Source organism: Octopus bimaculoides, chromosome 3 (assembly GCF_001194135.2).
Source record: "Octopus bimaculoides isolate UCB-OBI-ISO-001 chromosome 3, ASM119413v2, whole genome shotgun sequence".
NCBI lineage: Eukaryota > Metazoa > Mollusca > Cephalopoda > Octopoda > Octopodidae > Octopus > Octopus bimaculoides.
The window spans coordinates 90,028,937-90,045,638 of NC_068983.1; the positions used below are offsets into that span (position 1 = coordinate 90,028,937).

The 16,702-nt window shown below is 36.3% G+C and overlaps 1 protein-coding gene across 5 annotated transcripts in view; it reads right to left on the reverse strand.

Annotated features, from left to right (window-relative positions):
- The window catches only part of LOC106880075 (ribonucleoprotein PTB-binding 1), a 130,883-nt gene that overhangs the window by 71,330 nt on the left and 42,851 nt on the right, over positions 1 to 16,702 (reverse strand). For all 5 annotated transcript variants that reach the window (XM_052966300.1, XM_052966298.1, XM_052966301.1 and 2 more), the window contains exons 3-4: positions 12,839 to 13,060; positions 8,772 to 9,025 (exon numbers count right to left, since the gene is read on the reverse strand). In XM_052966300.1, coding sequence (XP_052822260.1) covers positions 8,772 to 9,025; positions 12,839 to 13,060 — 476 coding nt within the window. The remainder of the gene's footprint in view (positions 1 to 8,771; positions 9,026 to 12,838; positions 13,061 to 16,702) is intronic.

Consider the following 16,702-nt stretch of genomic DNA (forward strand, 5'->3'; position numbering starts at 1 on the left):
AGAGAGAGAGAGAGAGAGAGAGAGAGAGAGAGAGAGAGAGAGAGAGAGATTTTATTAACAAAAGAAACCATGTTAATCTGGACACTTAAAGAGAGCATGCAGAATGATTTTATTGCTCTGCATACATGTCAGACAAGCCTGTCTGACAGCACTTGCATACCTGTAGAGTTTTTCTCAAACCAGTAGTGCTCCTTGGTAGCACTGCCAGGCTAAGGGCTTCAGGAAATTATCCCTGGTGGTTCTTTATTAGGAAGTCCTATGAACAGACTAACCAGTTTGTTTCTGTCAAAGTCCAGTGCCTCCTTCAGAATGTTGTCACTTTTCCCTATCACTAATCCTTTGTAGATGAGAGGTAGAGGTCACTAACTTTGGTCTTTGAGAAGGTTGTTTGGTTCAGACTCTTTGTTGACGAAGAAAGAATTATTGAAGGGTCTTCCTAAGGTTTTTCCAGGCTTAAACAAAAAGGTACAATGTCTGTAGTACATTTAAGTTTGAGAAATACTTGTTTGTTGAAGCCCTCCCCTCTTGTGACAGTGTTTTGTTTTCTATTACCTCCTGCATTAGATCACTGTTGTACTTGGTTTTTAGCACTTTTATTTTTTCAGCTGTAGTTTTATTTGCAATAATACCATGACTAAGTAATAAACATTTTATTTTCAAACAATTGCTCCAACTGCAATGAAGCAACTACATTCTTCATAATAAAACTGCCACCAATATAAAATATTCTCCCAAAAGACTTTCTTATTTTTCTTTTTGAAAAACTTATGTAATTATTATTTAACTAGTCTAGTTTTTGTTTTTATACTTCTTTTTCAGCTGTGGTTGTATTTTTGAGTATTGTTTTTCATAGTTGTTGGGGTTTTTAGGTGATGGTGTTAGTGGATGGTTCAAAGATAGATTTTCTGTTTTGCCATAGCTTTGGGGTGGGCTTTTTTTTTAGAATTTATTTTCCTCTATGCCATGGCATATTTTTAGCAACAGATTCATATCCACTAAGTCTGTGTCATGAGTAAAGAGGTGGATTGGTACATGTCTGTGTCATTGATTGATTCTAAGTTGTTGGATCTATAGTATCTCTCCTGCCAGTAGGAATGATAGTTGTGGAGTAACTGATCCCTGGTTCACACTGCTCATCTCTGCCACTACTGTTATTAGTGTTGTTGCTGAGGTTGATTTTCACTGCGGTTGTGATGTTGGTAGCAGTGCAGGCCTTCTTCCATCTCCCTTATGTTGTAGGCAGAAGACTTTTAAATAAGAGCCGCTCCCAGAAGTGTGGTATCTAGGTTTTCTGCTTTCCACTGTGACAGTGAGTTGTACCTTGTTCAACAGCTCAATAAGATCAAGGTTCCTGTCCAGTGTTTCCAGCTTCACCAAAATCAATATCTCCAACCCAAAATCTTGAAGAAAATATTAACATGAAATTTTAACTGATTTTTATATCAAATTAAAGCAAAAACCTTCCTTTTCATGACAACTTGGAGTTATAGCATTTGAACACACTGAATTAGAATGATGGTTACCATTCAGCAGTCACAAAAAATTTTTAAAATAAAAGAAAAAATAAACAGGACAAACTTTGTAATTGTGTGGAAATACCAGGGTGTTTGAAGGACCCTGATATGATATATAACTGTTGGATTTTAACTAAAACTATATGAGAAGAAAGTTCACATCCAGAACTTTCAAATTTTATATAATTTTTCTTGGAAAATATTTATTTTTGATATGAAAATGATCAAGCAAAAAGTGTGTTTTTATGTGTTCAAACTGTGCTTGTCTCTATTGTATGGTATTTTGTAGTAATACTTAGTAGAAGCAAGTCAGTCAAACTGGCCGCAGTACTTCACTGGTACCTTGAATGTAAAGAGCCAGAACAAATGCCACAGCTCATTTTGTCCAATGCTTTAACAATTCTACCAATCCACTGCTCTCAAAAATTATAATACTAATTTTTTACATAGGCACAAAACCGAACATTTGGGGGAAGAAAACAGTTAATTACATTGACCCAAGTACTTGACTGGTACTTATTTTATCAACACAAAAGGGTGAAAGATAAAATTGGCCTCAGTGGGATTTGAACTCACAATGTAAAGAACTATAATGAATCTTTTGCAGCCCAGAAATTTAGAAAAGTGTTACATGAAACTAAATTTAAAATGGAAGTAGCTAAAAACAGGCAGATGCATAAAGTCACAATCATGTCATACTTATTTAAGAAAAATATTATGCTGACAACTGCATAATGCACACAAACAGAAAATAGCAAAACTAGAAATGTGATTTATGGAATGGTAGTATAACCTATATAAGAAAAAAACCACAACCTGTATAAGAAAAATGTATCACAGAATACTGACAAGATTAAAATGAAAAGAAACAAACATTCAAAATCTACTGTTTACAGAAACAAGAAATCAGTAAAAGAAATGTTGAAGTAAAAATTCTTTCTATACATCCAAAAAGAGCAAAATTGCAAATGATTTCAGAGGTTTTAGGAATACTGGAAGCAGAATCTGACTTCTCATGCACTCAACAGAAAGAATGAAGTAACAATTCATAATCATTACCAACCTACAAGAGTAACACAAGAATAAGGATAAAATAAGATTCAAACTGCACATGAAGAGAAGCAAACAAATAAATATATAAATAAACAGAACCAAAACTCACATAACTGCCATACAGATGGGACAGACAGTGTAACATAAGAAACATCCATTGGGTAATTTGAACCCATTAAGAAAGTCACAGAAACAAAAATGTGATGAAAATTTCTGAGAATATAACTAAAAACAAAAAGTGAACAACAAGGTGTGTGTTAATAGCTCTTAATATGATTTTCCTAAGATATAACAATATTTATTCTGGCATAAGAAATTGATTATACAATGTTGTTAGGCAGTGATCACTTGCTACAAGTGAAGATCGCAATCAATGAAATCAGAGAGAAAATGGTTTTGCACATCTCAATGAAAAATCAATACATCAAGACTTTTGATGTGAAGCAGTTTCAGGAAGCTATGAAGAAGGAAATTTTGAGTCAATTTCAAGAGCTGGATGAGGATTACATTTGCTGGCCCAGAAACTTAAAAGCTGAATATGGAATGCAAGAACTACAAACCAACAGGAGTATGATGAAAGAATTTAAGAGAAGACAAAGAAAATGCTAGAGAAATGGAAAACTATGAAAGATCACCTTGAATATTTCATTCTCTGCAAAGCAACCAGACAACATCTAGAAAATGACAGAGTTATAGACTGAAGAAACTGATGCAGGAAAAGGCTGGCACTCTATGAAAGAGCTTAAAGAGCTGAAAGAGCTTAAAGAACAAGGACAGGCTCACAGTGACAGACAAAGTGGTGATGGAAGACGTATGCAACACCTTCTACACCAACCTTTGTAAATCATCTGTAAAGCTCAATCCTCCACCACTACATATGTTAGATGTGCCAACTATTCTGGTGAGTGAAATTGAAAATGCCCTCAAACTGATGAAAACAGACAAAGCTCCTGAGAAAGATGGTGTCACAACAGAGATGTTAAGATGCAAAAGTAAGGAGCTATGGAAAATCCTTGTTCTACACTTCAATTGCTATCTGAAGGTAAAATGCACTCACTGTGGAAAGAGTCAAGTACCATCTTGCTTCGTAAGAAGGGTTATAAAGAAGATTTAAAAAATCACCCCCATATGCCTTTTGTCTTAACTTTGTAAGCTGTTCACAAAGGTCATAGTCACCAGACTATTGAAACACCTCAATGACCAACAGCCAAGAGAGCAAAGAGGTTTTTGTAGGAACTACAGCATGATAGGCCACATATTCACTTGAACACAGCTCATAGAAAAAGCAAATCAATACAAGCTTCCTCTGAACATTGCTTTTGTTGATTACAAAGAGGCCTTCGATATTGTTGAAATGAATGCACTGTTAAAATTCCTGGAAACACGAGGTGCTGAGACACAATACATCAAACTGCTCAGAGATGAGAACTCTGGAGGCACAACAGATATAGCGCTGCCATCACCACCAGTAAGGGTTCCAACAGAGAAGGTATCAAGCAAAGAAATACCATCCCTTCAAAGCTTTTTACCACATGTCTAGAAATGGTCATCAGGGACACTGATTGGACAGGTGGCACGAACATCAATGGCAGGCAACTAATACACTTCCAATTTGCAGATGATATTGTACTCATCGTTGAGACCACAGACCAACTGCAAACCATGCTGACAGGGCTGGACACTCATAGCTAAGAAGTACGCCTTAAAATAAACTACATGAAAACAAAATATATGTGATCAAAAGACATAGCACAAAGTAGAATAGAAGTGGGAAGCAATGAAATCAAGACAATAAAGGAGTACATCTACTTGAGACACACAGTGAATATGCACCGAGATATGGATGCTGAAAAGAGAATAAGGGCAGGTGAAAGGCATTTACCTCAATAAAGGATGTAATCAAACAAAAGATAAACAATACCATAGAATCTTCAATAGCACCATTCTACCTGTGCTCTTACACAAGTGAGACATGGGCTACTCTGAAGAGAATAGAACATTGATTGGTTATGACAAAGGGCCATGGAAAGATCCATGGTAGGAATATCATTATGAAATCATATTCAAAATGAGATAATTCAAGAATGGAGTGGATTGAACAATGTGATCACAGAATCCTGAAAGCACAAGTTCTGCTAGGTCAACCATGTCACTCATAGACAACAGGTAGACCTGTGCAGTTGCTGAGTGGTAACCAAGAGATTGGAAAAGGTCACCATGATGATGGAAAGAAGATTTAGTTAAGCTATTTGGGTCAAGACAGAAAAGAATGGTGCAATCAAGACAGAATTGGAAGTGCATTGTGACCAGTGTGTACAATAGCATCTGATAGTCTGGTCAATACTGTGATATATCACATAGGTTGCCAGGTTAATTTCTTAACTTTCAGCTATATTATCACCTCAAAAGTAAAAAAATAACAGACAGGTTTTCTTGAGCACATCATCTTGCCAATCATCTTGGTCTCTTGTCATCATCTCTACAAGGCTCAACAAAATGAGATCAACTTTCACCACTGCGATTCATGTCTTCCTGGCTTTCCCTCTGCCACAAGTTCCATCAACATTTAGCAACTGGTGCTTTATAAAACTGTTCTCTCCATATACATCACATAACTGTAACAGCACGGTCTTCTCTTTAGCGCACAGCATCTGATGCCTCCTATACCCAATTTTTCTTTCAACACATTTGAATTTTGCTGTACATGCACATTAATGTTCATATCAGCTTCATATCTTTGTAGTTTTCAGATATCTATATAATTAGGACCCCTATCAAAGGTTTTCTCCATGTCAAACTGTCCAGCCCATGCCAGCATGGAAAATAGATGTTAAATGATGGCTCACCAGGTTTTATCAAGCTTCCTCCAACTTTCACCTCCCAAACACCTATCCCTCCATTACCCTTCTAACAATGGCATTATTTAGCTGCTGCAATAAAATGACAGCAGAATATCCACATATTTCATCCCTTCTGTGCTACTAGTCACCTCCCTCTCTCCTTGCAACAATTTGCTTCAACATCTATCCCTTCCCACTTTGTTTTCCACTAATCAGCACTTTCTGTGCTTCAAGGTATTTCTTCCTCTTCTCTGATCTACATCTTATAATTGCCACAATTCATTTTTTTAACACTCATATCTGCTGCCATTGCATCTTTCCAAAATCTTTGTTCCTTTTTAAATTACATCCACTGCTAAATACCTGACATTTATCCATATACTGGTATATTTCTATCTCTCCCCACTCTCCTACCCAGCACATAATCTCCCTATTTTCTGAATTTACCGACACATTTTACTGCTTCTTTGCCATTCCTGTACTGCCATTACCCTCCTCTTTCCTGAGCTATTTTCTTTGCCATCTCTCCCATACTGGCATTTGCCATTGACCACTCTCTCACACTTGTACATCATTCACTACATTCTCCTTTACTCCTATCTCCAATTACCTGCCACTCTCTTCTCACTTTTGTGAACTTAATCACTCTTCTTACCCAATCCTTGATCCACATTCTTTCTTATAGTCACCTTCTTGTACCTTGAGAGCATGCTGACATATATCACTAACATTTTTATCTTCTAAAACATTTTTTTTATATATAACACAATGTGGCCATGTATCTCTTCAATGGCAAGACATGTGCCTGTTCCTATATCATGCTTTAGCATCCCAATAACCGACATAAAGCCACTGCTCCTCCTTCTCTACTACAATCCACCCAGTTGAAGGGGCTTTTCTTTTTACAGTCTTGTAAATTACTTGACAATCTCACTAAGGACAGTGTCAAAGAAAAAGCACCCAGTACACTTTATAAACTGGTTGGTATTAAGAAGGGCATCTTGCTGTAGAAACCACACCAAAGCAGATGCTAGAGCTCAATGCAGCCCTTTGGCAGTGGAGCTTGTCAAACTGTCCAACCCATGTCAGCATTGAAGAGAGACATGAAACAACAATGATAATATCTCTGAAACTATCACCCCACTTCAGCCAAAGTCTTGTGAGTGTATTTGGCAGGCAGAAACTGAAAGGAGCTTGTTGTGTGTGCAGGCATGCATGCATGCTTCTATGTGTGTATGCTTGTCTTCTTTTCTAGATATTACAAGATAGTTATAAACAAGTTACTATCATACAAGTTTCGCTACATTTTCAATTTTTCATAAAAACACGTCCAACCATGAGATAAAATTACCTTGCTTGGAAAGTCGACACTACAATGAGGGTGATGATATATACACACATGCTCATTGTACATATATATATATATCCATATATAAGCATGTGCATCAATAAATATACACACACACACACACATATATATATATATACATACATTATATATATATATACATACATTATATAAACGTGCTGTTTTTGCCTCTTCATTTTGTTTGTTTTGCATTGTTTCATATTCGTAGTCTTATTTTGGTCTATGTATATCTGTATATCTTTCCTTCACAATCTCTAACTGGTCATTCAAAATCAGAATGGCTTCATATACTTCCGTCTCATTTGCCTTGCTGACTCACTGGAGTACTTAGCCATTATTGGTCTGGTGAGAATGAAGAAGACATGTTCAGATAAGTGAAATTTCATTTTTTTCCCCTCTTGCTTTCAATTTTAGCATCATTTTATTTTATTCCATTCAACTTGCTTCTACCATGTTTAAAGTCTTGCTGTTTTAAAGTGTTAAATATTATTTAATTAATTCTAGTAAAAATGCACTTTTTTTTCCTCTTCGGTTTGTTTGTTTCTTCCCCTTTACTCTAACTCTCCCACAGTGTAGCCATATGGCTTAGTGGTTTGCAGTGCACCCTCAAAACCCACACCCACAAACTATACCAGAAGTCGTTCTTATGGAAACCTATACTGGAAACTTGTATTAAAAGCTCTCTTCCACCTTTCTCCTGCCAACATCAGCTCACCAGCAGCAACAGCACTACAATACAATGTGAGGATAAGCTAGCATGTTTGCATCGGAAATATGACAAATATTCTTGCTAGTGAGTTAATTATTGGCACTATTTTATCCTTATACAAACAATGGTTTATACCACACCCTCTAGATCCCTCTTCATCTCATAAATGTGACAAGTGTAAAGTGAATGAATGATGGTAAATGAAACACATATGAAATCATGGGCACATTGAAATATAGGTCTGGTGAGATTGTTGAGAAGCTGGATTGAAGGCACATAGATGTGTGTTACATTCAAGAGGTAAGGTGGAGGGGAGCTTCTGCCAGGTTCCTCAGACAAAAACAAGTGTATAAAATCTTCTGAGTAGGCAATAGTGATGGGATTGGTGGTGTGGACATACTTCTTGCTTGATAAAGCAATCACGGTAGTCAGAGCATGATAGGATACTCATGCTTAGACAGGTTTTGCATTGTATGTAGCACCAGTACAAGTGCATTGTACGTGGCATCAGCACAAGTGCATTTTACATGGCACCAGCATCTGCAAGACAAAGACTTCTTGGCTGGAAGAGGGAGTGGGGGAATGACCATAAAGGACATACCTGTATGTATGGATGGCTGCAATTTTACATAGCTTGACATGTCTTCTGAAGCACAGCAAATTGCTAGAAGACCTAGTCCCTTGTCCTCTCTTCAGTGAGGCTCAGTATCATAAAATCCCTTCTCGTCATTACTTTGTCCCACATCTTTCTAGGTCTACCCCTTCCACAGATTCCCTCCACAATCAGAGATCAGCACTTCTTTATGCAGAGATAGACAAGAATGAGGTAAGAGAAAAGGAAGAGGCAGAAAGTGAAGTGGGTAAGAGAAAACAAGATGATGAAAAAGAGGAGTACTGAAGTTGGTAGGGAAAAGAGGCAGCTATATTCCATTAAAGAGAATAAAGAAGGGAAGAGAGCATAATATGAAGAATAAGGAAGTGGAGGCTCAGTCATAAAACTGATGATTATGTGAAGAGTTATGATAGGACTAAGAGAGGAACGGGAGATAAAGTACAAAGATTGAATTTTGACTAAACTGCCAAAATTGGCATGAAAATAAAAGGGTAGAAGTAGTGATGATGATGGCTGAGAATAGCTAGTTAATTAGTAGTGTGAGGAAATAAGGACATGGGAGATGTACAAGGAAGAGTACATGAATATATGAAGTAAATAAAAGCAGTTTAGAAAATGAAAAGAATAAATAAAAGAAATATAACAGGTATAAAGTGATAGTGATTTGTCTTACCTGGCAATAAATGGGAGCCTGGTTTGTAGAGAACATATCCTTTAACTTAGCTGTATCCTTGAAGTTTTTTGGTAAACCATCGATAAGAAGACATTTTGAGTTCAACTTGTCATAAGATGCCACCAAATTTTCCTCAATGAAATCACATGCTAGAAGATTATTCTTGTATTTCTGACAGTTCAAGCCCTCTTTAATACAAGTGGACTTTTCCTTATTGTGGCAATATTCAAATATAGCATAATTTTTGCTTTCCCCTAAAATTAGAAAAAAAAAAAAATGAAATGACCACAAAGAAAAAAAAAGCTTAAGAAATTGAATGTGAAATCTTAACAGCAACCTTAAAAAGTATTTACCCATAGGTTTTAACTTTTACTTAAAAGAAAACCAAGGACCTGATAATAGTTTTCTCCTGTCTTTATTCCCATTTTGTTTAGCATGTGACCCTAATTTTCAATTCATGACAGTTCTTGTAGTCAAATTACTTCCTGCCTGGTGATATTGCTTTTAGTAAGACCTCAACATTTTTTCACTGACAAATAAACAACAGAGATCTCTTCAAGTTTATATATAATGGAAGTCATCATCACTATCATCATCGCCCATCTACCATAGTGACAAAGAGTGGAAAGATGACAGGATCCAACAAGCCAGAGGACTGCATCAAGCTTCAATGTCAGCTTTCGAATGGTTTCTCTGGTTAGATGCCCTTCCTAATGCCAACCATTACCAGTGCATAGAGTGTACTGCGTGCTTTTTTCCTGATACAAGCACCAGTGGGGTCACCATGAAACTTGTAGGACAAAGAAGCCTTCTTGACTGAGTGAGGTTATAATAGAGAGAGAGAGAGAGAGGTGGCTTTATGCTAGGTGTTGAGATGCTGAACCATGATAGACAGACAGACACAAGTGTCTCACAATGGAAGAAATATAAGGAGTAGCTAGAAAGATAATGATGGTGGTGATGAGGTGTCAGAGCATACTCTCAAGGTACAAGAATGTGAGTTAGTATAATATAGAATATGGACAAAGAATCAGGAAAGGTCAATGAAGTTCATTAGAGCATATTTTTAAAAGTATATATTAAAAATCTTTTTAAATTTAATAATAAAGAAAATAAAATTACCTAAATTTTAAGCTGACTATCATTGAATTAAAAACTCCACATTTGCACATTAAAGAAAAAAATTTTTATCTTCAAATCACTTAGCTTCACTGAAGTGAAAGCAAAAATGAAGAAGAAAACCTCAATATTATTGTTTCTTGTGCAAGACTGGCAGCTACCAGAAAACTAAGTAAAAGAGTATTGCAACAAATCAATGAAATCATTTCTATCATCCATTATTCATTCACATAGCCTTCAATATTATCAAACAATTCATCATTCTTTAAGTCATGAATTATTACCATTCAATTAACACTGTAAATATTATGACCAAGAAAAAACAAATTTAATAGGTAATGTAACTATAAAATCTAAGGCTAAAAACAGAAGTACTATATTTCTGACCAAAATACACCCCTCATGAGTTTCAATTACATATTAAAATAATCATGAATTTAGACTAGTCTCATTAAACACCTGTAACTTTTTTATTTTTCAACATATTAATGTGATATTTGGAACATAATTGAAGAAAGGGTTCTTAATCAATTCTATTGCATAATTTTTGTCTCAAAGTGACTCTAATTACAGGTAAATCCAGGTAAACTGAGCAAAATGTAAAAATATTAAAATTTTGTTTAAACATTACCATAGAAAATGTATCATCAGCTAATATTTAATTGGGTATGCAACAAAATTTTGATACAGAAGAATTGTGCACATCACTAGATTATCAATTGAATTTAATGCACAGAAGAACAGGTGTACCATAAAGGTAAAATAAACTGAAATACTGGAATTTGTTTTTGAAGAAAACTAGAAAATTGAATACAACTAAATGAAATATACTCACACACACATACATAAATACACAGGAACATATATAATAAAGATTTACAATAGAAATTAAGTCAAAACTTGTCACTCACCTTACAGGTAAATTAAAATAAAAAGTAAAACTAAGCAAATTTGAAAAATATTTATACAATCTAATTATACATATATACAAAAAATATTCACACAATATTTCTATCATTCCACTCTACATACTGCAACCTTGCAGAATGCACATTGGAAAGACGTTTCAACTGGTCATCCACTGGGAGTTTTTCTTTGTTGATGTAGACATTCACAGCACTGCCTTTCGCGACCCCCGATTTTTTCTAATTTATGTAGATCTGCTGAACTCAGAGGGAGATCTCTCTGGCAGGCTTTGCTTTTCCTTCCTGCAGTTATTTTTTTGGAAGAATAACCTGCCCTCAACTGCGCTGCAACATCTGCTCGGAACTGCAGATGGTCACACCGCTTGCAAACCCCTCCTGATTTGGTATATAATACGAATGCATTTACAATGCTCATGTTTACTATATACCAAACCAGGTATCGCCACCATTTATTACCTGGTCTACCAACCAGATAATAACTCATCATCTGGTTCAGCCAATCTACACCACCCATGTACTTGTTATAATCAAGGTTCACAAACGGAGTGCCATTTTCATCTACACATGGTTGTGCATCGGGAGATAGAAAATTTATCTGCCTCTTATCTCTGTATGCGGTTGCTAGCAGATTTCCTTTCTGCCGTTGGATTATTTCACCTCTTTTTTTAAATTTTGCTCTTCTTTATATCCAACAGCAGTCCTTTTCTACTTAGCCATAATTGTAGCACATGTATACGTTTCCACAGCAAGTTTGACCAAACTAAAAAATCGGTCAAAAAATAATATACAGCCCTGGTTATGGTATGGACGTGATAAATTCCAGACCACATCGTACCCTAGGCCAAGCTGACTAACATTATTGTCTCTTTTCCCTGTATAAAAGCTAATTCCACAGCAGTACCCAGTATTTGCCTCACAATTTTTCCAAACTTCGATCCCCCATTTCGTGGGCTTTCCTGGCATATACTGTCGGAAGCGTACTCTTCCTTTATACCCCACCATGCCCTCATTGACGGATAAGTATCTCTCAGGCTTGTAAAATGTTTTATATGCATTTTGAACGCAGTCGATGAGGGGTCTTATTTTAAATAAGGGATCAAAGCTTGGTTCTCCACGTACTGGGGTACTGCTAGTGTCTCTCACATGTAAATATTGGTTCAGCTTCACGAATCGTACTCGCGTCATAATACTGGAAACATATTCATCGCCAAAAGGTTCCTGATTGCTTCAGTAATTTGTTATTCTGGGTAACTGTCTAATACCCATAATAATATTTATGGCAAAAAATGCCTGTATTTCATCTACAGTTGCAAAAAATGCCTGTATTTCATCTACGGTTGCAAAAAATGCCCGTATTTCATCTACGGCTTGTTTACATTCTGCGTAACGGTTTGTTTCCGCAGTAATAATTTCAAACAAGCATGCTGGAAAAAATAAGAAAAAGAAGTCTAAAGGTTTCGCTTCCTGAGAAAGACTATGGGTAGACCCTGTCTCCTCAGAAAAATTGTTAAGAAAAATATTTTTTAAATCTTTACTCCATTCTGGTGTAAAATCATCCTCGCTATCGCCATCGCTGCTTTCGGTTTCGGATACAGAAATATCCGATTCATTATCATTCACCATGTGCTTTTGTAGCTCATTCACTCTTTTCTTTGATATCTCCATATCTCCTGTTGAAAAGCCTTCAAATTTGGAATCACGGCTTGATAGCATGAAACTCCTCTTCCAAAATTCACTGAGTTCAAATATCACGCCAAACAATGTCGGATACAATAACTCAACTGTTTGCAAAGTGAAATCACGTGTTTTAACAAATATACTAACGAGATTTGGGTTCAAATTTGCATTTAGATAACAATGGGTACTCTCGGCCGGCTATGACAGGGTTGGTCTTATGAACCAAAAAATTTTTCAGCCGACCATGGCCGGGTTAGTAACGAAAGGGTTAATAAATATACTACCAACAGAAATTAAAACATGAAATAGTTCAAATTATAAAAAGAACCCTAAAACAATACATACCAGTTTCTTCACAACGCATCAGAAAGAATTTTTCCATTGGTCCATATGTGAGCAGTAACTTATGAACTTCCATTTCCAAACAATCTTCAGGGAGATTCGTAAGACACAACATTTTATCACTAGGGTGCAAATTAACAGTAACATCAGTGTCAAGTAGTTGTTTACCACTAAGCTGCTCAACAATCTCTTCAGCATCTTCACCATTCATAAGAGTAACAATAGCTGTAAAGACAGTAATTCAAAAGAATGAACATCTTTGATGTTTACACCATACTAAAGAAAAAAAAGTTTTATAAATTCATAATATTCAAACCATTCAATATTAACTTAAGGTTTACTGGTTTCAAACATTAAACTGTGACTATGAAGGGACAACAGATTCAAAGGTATAATTGACTACATCAACTCCAATATTGGTTTTACAGAAGGCAAAGTGAACCTGAGTGACAACCAAATACAAAGTATTTTGCTGATACCCTACCAATTTTGACATCTACCACCTATAATTACTGAGATTACCAAACAATAGGTCTCATATTACATATGAAGAAGTGCTCAAGAGATTAAACACACAAGAGCTCAGATACTAAGACTGCTAACCATAGTAATCATTAAGTAACAGATTCGTGCCTACTGAGAGATTTTAATTTATACTAGCAGAGATACCTGGCATTGCTTGGGATTCAAATAGCATAGTTTTTTTGTTTTGTTTCGGTCATGTGACAGTGGCTACGCTGGAGCACCGCCTTTAGTCAGAGAAATCAACCCCAGGATTTATTCTTTGTAAGCCTAGTACTTATTCTATCAGTGTTTTTTCTGCCAAACAGCTAAGTTACAGGGACAAAAACACAGCAACATAGGTTATCAAGCGATGGTGAGGGTACAAACACACATATACATATTGTCGTCGTTTAACATCCACTTTCCATGCAGACATGGGTTGGATGGGTTGACTAAAAACAGGCAAGCCAGAACGCTGTTCCAGGCTCCGATCTGATATGGCAAGGTTTCTACAGCTGGATGCCCTTCCTAATGCCAACCACTCTGAGAGTGTAGTGGGTGCTTTTTACATGCCACTGGCATGAGGGCCAGTCAGGCAGTACTGGCACTGACCACGTTTGAATGGTGTTTTTTACATGCCACCAGCATGGGAGCCAGTCAGGATATATAAAGGCTAGAAAGAAATGATATAAGTATGCTCTAATAAATGCATAATTCATTATCTTTTAATGCCCTCTTTTCCATGCTTGCATGGGTCGAACAGTATTAGTTGAGGCAGATTTTTAGCAACCAGATGTCCTTCCTGTCACAAACCCTCACCTGTTTCCAAGTAAAGTAATATTCCCCATGAACAGACATACTTTCACAGAAGACTGGAAACAAAGGATATGATGGTGACATTTATTTACATCTATCACATAAAGTCACACACATATACATATAACAGGCTCCTTTCAGTGTCCATCAACTAAATCTACTCACAAGATTTTAGTTGGCCTAGGGCTATAGCAGAAGACACCTAAGGTACTATGGAGTGGGACAGAACCCAAGACCATGTGATTGGGAAACAAACGTCTTACTACAGTCACACCTGCACCTAAATGTGTGCATAAAAAAATGGTACACAAATGAAATGAGAGAAAAGCTGAGTATAAGAGGAATCAGCTGTAGTGTGCAAGAGAGAAAACTGCACTGGCACAGATGTGATATCTATGAAAGGAGAGTTTTCATAAAGAAGTACCAAGAAATCCATGTGAAAGGAACCTGAAGAAGACATAGAAAGCAGTAAAAGTTTTTAACCTCATGAAAGAGATGACTGCAACAAGATTATCAGTATCATGAGTAAAGGTACAATAAAAGTACCTACTCTTGTATTTTATTGATTTATAAAAATTTTAATGTTTTAACTAAACAAGTTAGTAATAATTGAAGTTATTTAAGGAAGATTAATTTTTCTGTAATTATGTCTACTGCCTGCCTATTAGAAATTCTAAACTACTTGCAGCAAAGCACATGATTGACTATTGAAAACCAATCAATTCACTTCCAGTAGCATGATTTGCGGAAAATTCCATGTTATAAACTAAATTTTAGTGTTTAAATATTTTGAGTACATAATTATATTTAAAACATGTTTTGATATAGAAAATTATTTAGTTAAGCTTTCCCTAATACACTACATATAACATTCCACCACACATTAAGCAGTCCCACAAACCAAATTTCCTTCAAACCACATCCTATCTCTAAAAATAGGATGCATACATAGAATACTGTAGTTCTAAATACCTATGTCTGAATGAACCTGGGAACATCATCTAACATCTAAATGAAGAGCAAGCCAAGGTTAACTTCTAACTGGTTACTCAACCCACTGGAAATAACACCCAAATTTTCTAATCATAACCCATTATCTTAAAAGGAAAGGTACATTGAGAATGTACACCTAATAGTACAGCCTTCAATCATTGCTGGCCAGATGATCAGAGAGCTAAACAGTCATCATCTTCATTATCATCCTCCATTAGCAACTTGTACACATCAAGCACAACCACATACATTCCAACATTTTAGTCCTTGACTTTTTCCATATCATCATCCTGATTAAACACACTGCTTCTGTTTCAATTAATTTTGAAGAATTTAGTAAAAGAACTATATATAATTAAACTGGTATTTGGAAGATCCATAAATTAGCATGAAACCTTAATGGAAGACCTTAATTTAGATTCCTTTAGAACAAGAAGTTTGTATCATAGATACAGGGTGATCTCGGGCAGGCTGATATCAAAAAGTAGATGGTTTAAGCTGTCAAGCATGACCTAAGACACCCAGAGCTGCTCATTAACTAAGTCATTACCTGGGAACCAACACATGAGAGAATCAATGGTGTGCAAAACCATAGTCAATACCTTGATGGAGGACATCAACAGTAGTAATACTGCTGGATTTATACTGAAATCAGAAGCAATTATTATTAATATAATAATTATTATTATTGGAAAGGCAGCAAGCAAGCAGAATTGTTAGTGAGTTGGACAGAATGCATAGTAGCATTTTCAGGGCCTTCAGGGGTCTAAAATGGGAGATAGTGACAAAGGCCAGTAGCCAGTTCTGAAGTCACCCCAGAGGCTATCGTCAAGGCCACAGGCAGGTTCATCAAGTGAGATCGATAGAACATGTCATGAAGACAAACTGACTCCCAAAATATAAACACTTTTATTTTTCCTTAAGACAGTCATCATGCAAACAAATACCATCTGCACCCTGTGTATGTGTGGGAGAGTATGTGTGTGTGTGTGTGTGTGTGTGTGTGTGTGTGTGTGTGTATATATATATATATATATATATATATATATATATATATATACACACACACACACACACACTATACATATCTGTATATATTATAAACATACATATCATCATCGGTATTTCGTGTACTCGAGGTATTTCGTGTTGCAAGACAGTGTAGGAGAGAGGATAGTGATGTCGTAAGAGAGAAATATGTTCGCATGGATGATGGTACGCTTGCACTAAATGAGGCTGCAAAGAAAGAGGTCTGAAGATGCCACTACGATAGATTGCTTAATAAAGAGAATGAATGGGAGAAAGAGAGCCTGCCGTATGTCGACCCAACAGAGGGACCAGCTATCAGAGTTGATAGTACCAGGGTAGATAAAGCAATTAAGAATATGAAGACAGGGAAAGGCCCCGGCCCATCAGGAATCACTGCAGAGATGCTCAAAATATCTGGCAGTGTTGGCTACAGCCTAGTCACCCGTATTACGAACCAGGTGTTACACGAAGGAGTCATACCCAATGACTGGTGTAGCAGCACCATAGTCAACTGCTACAAATGTC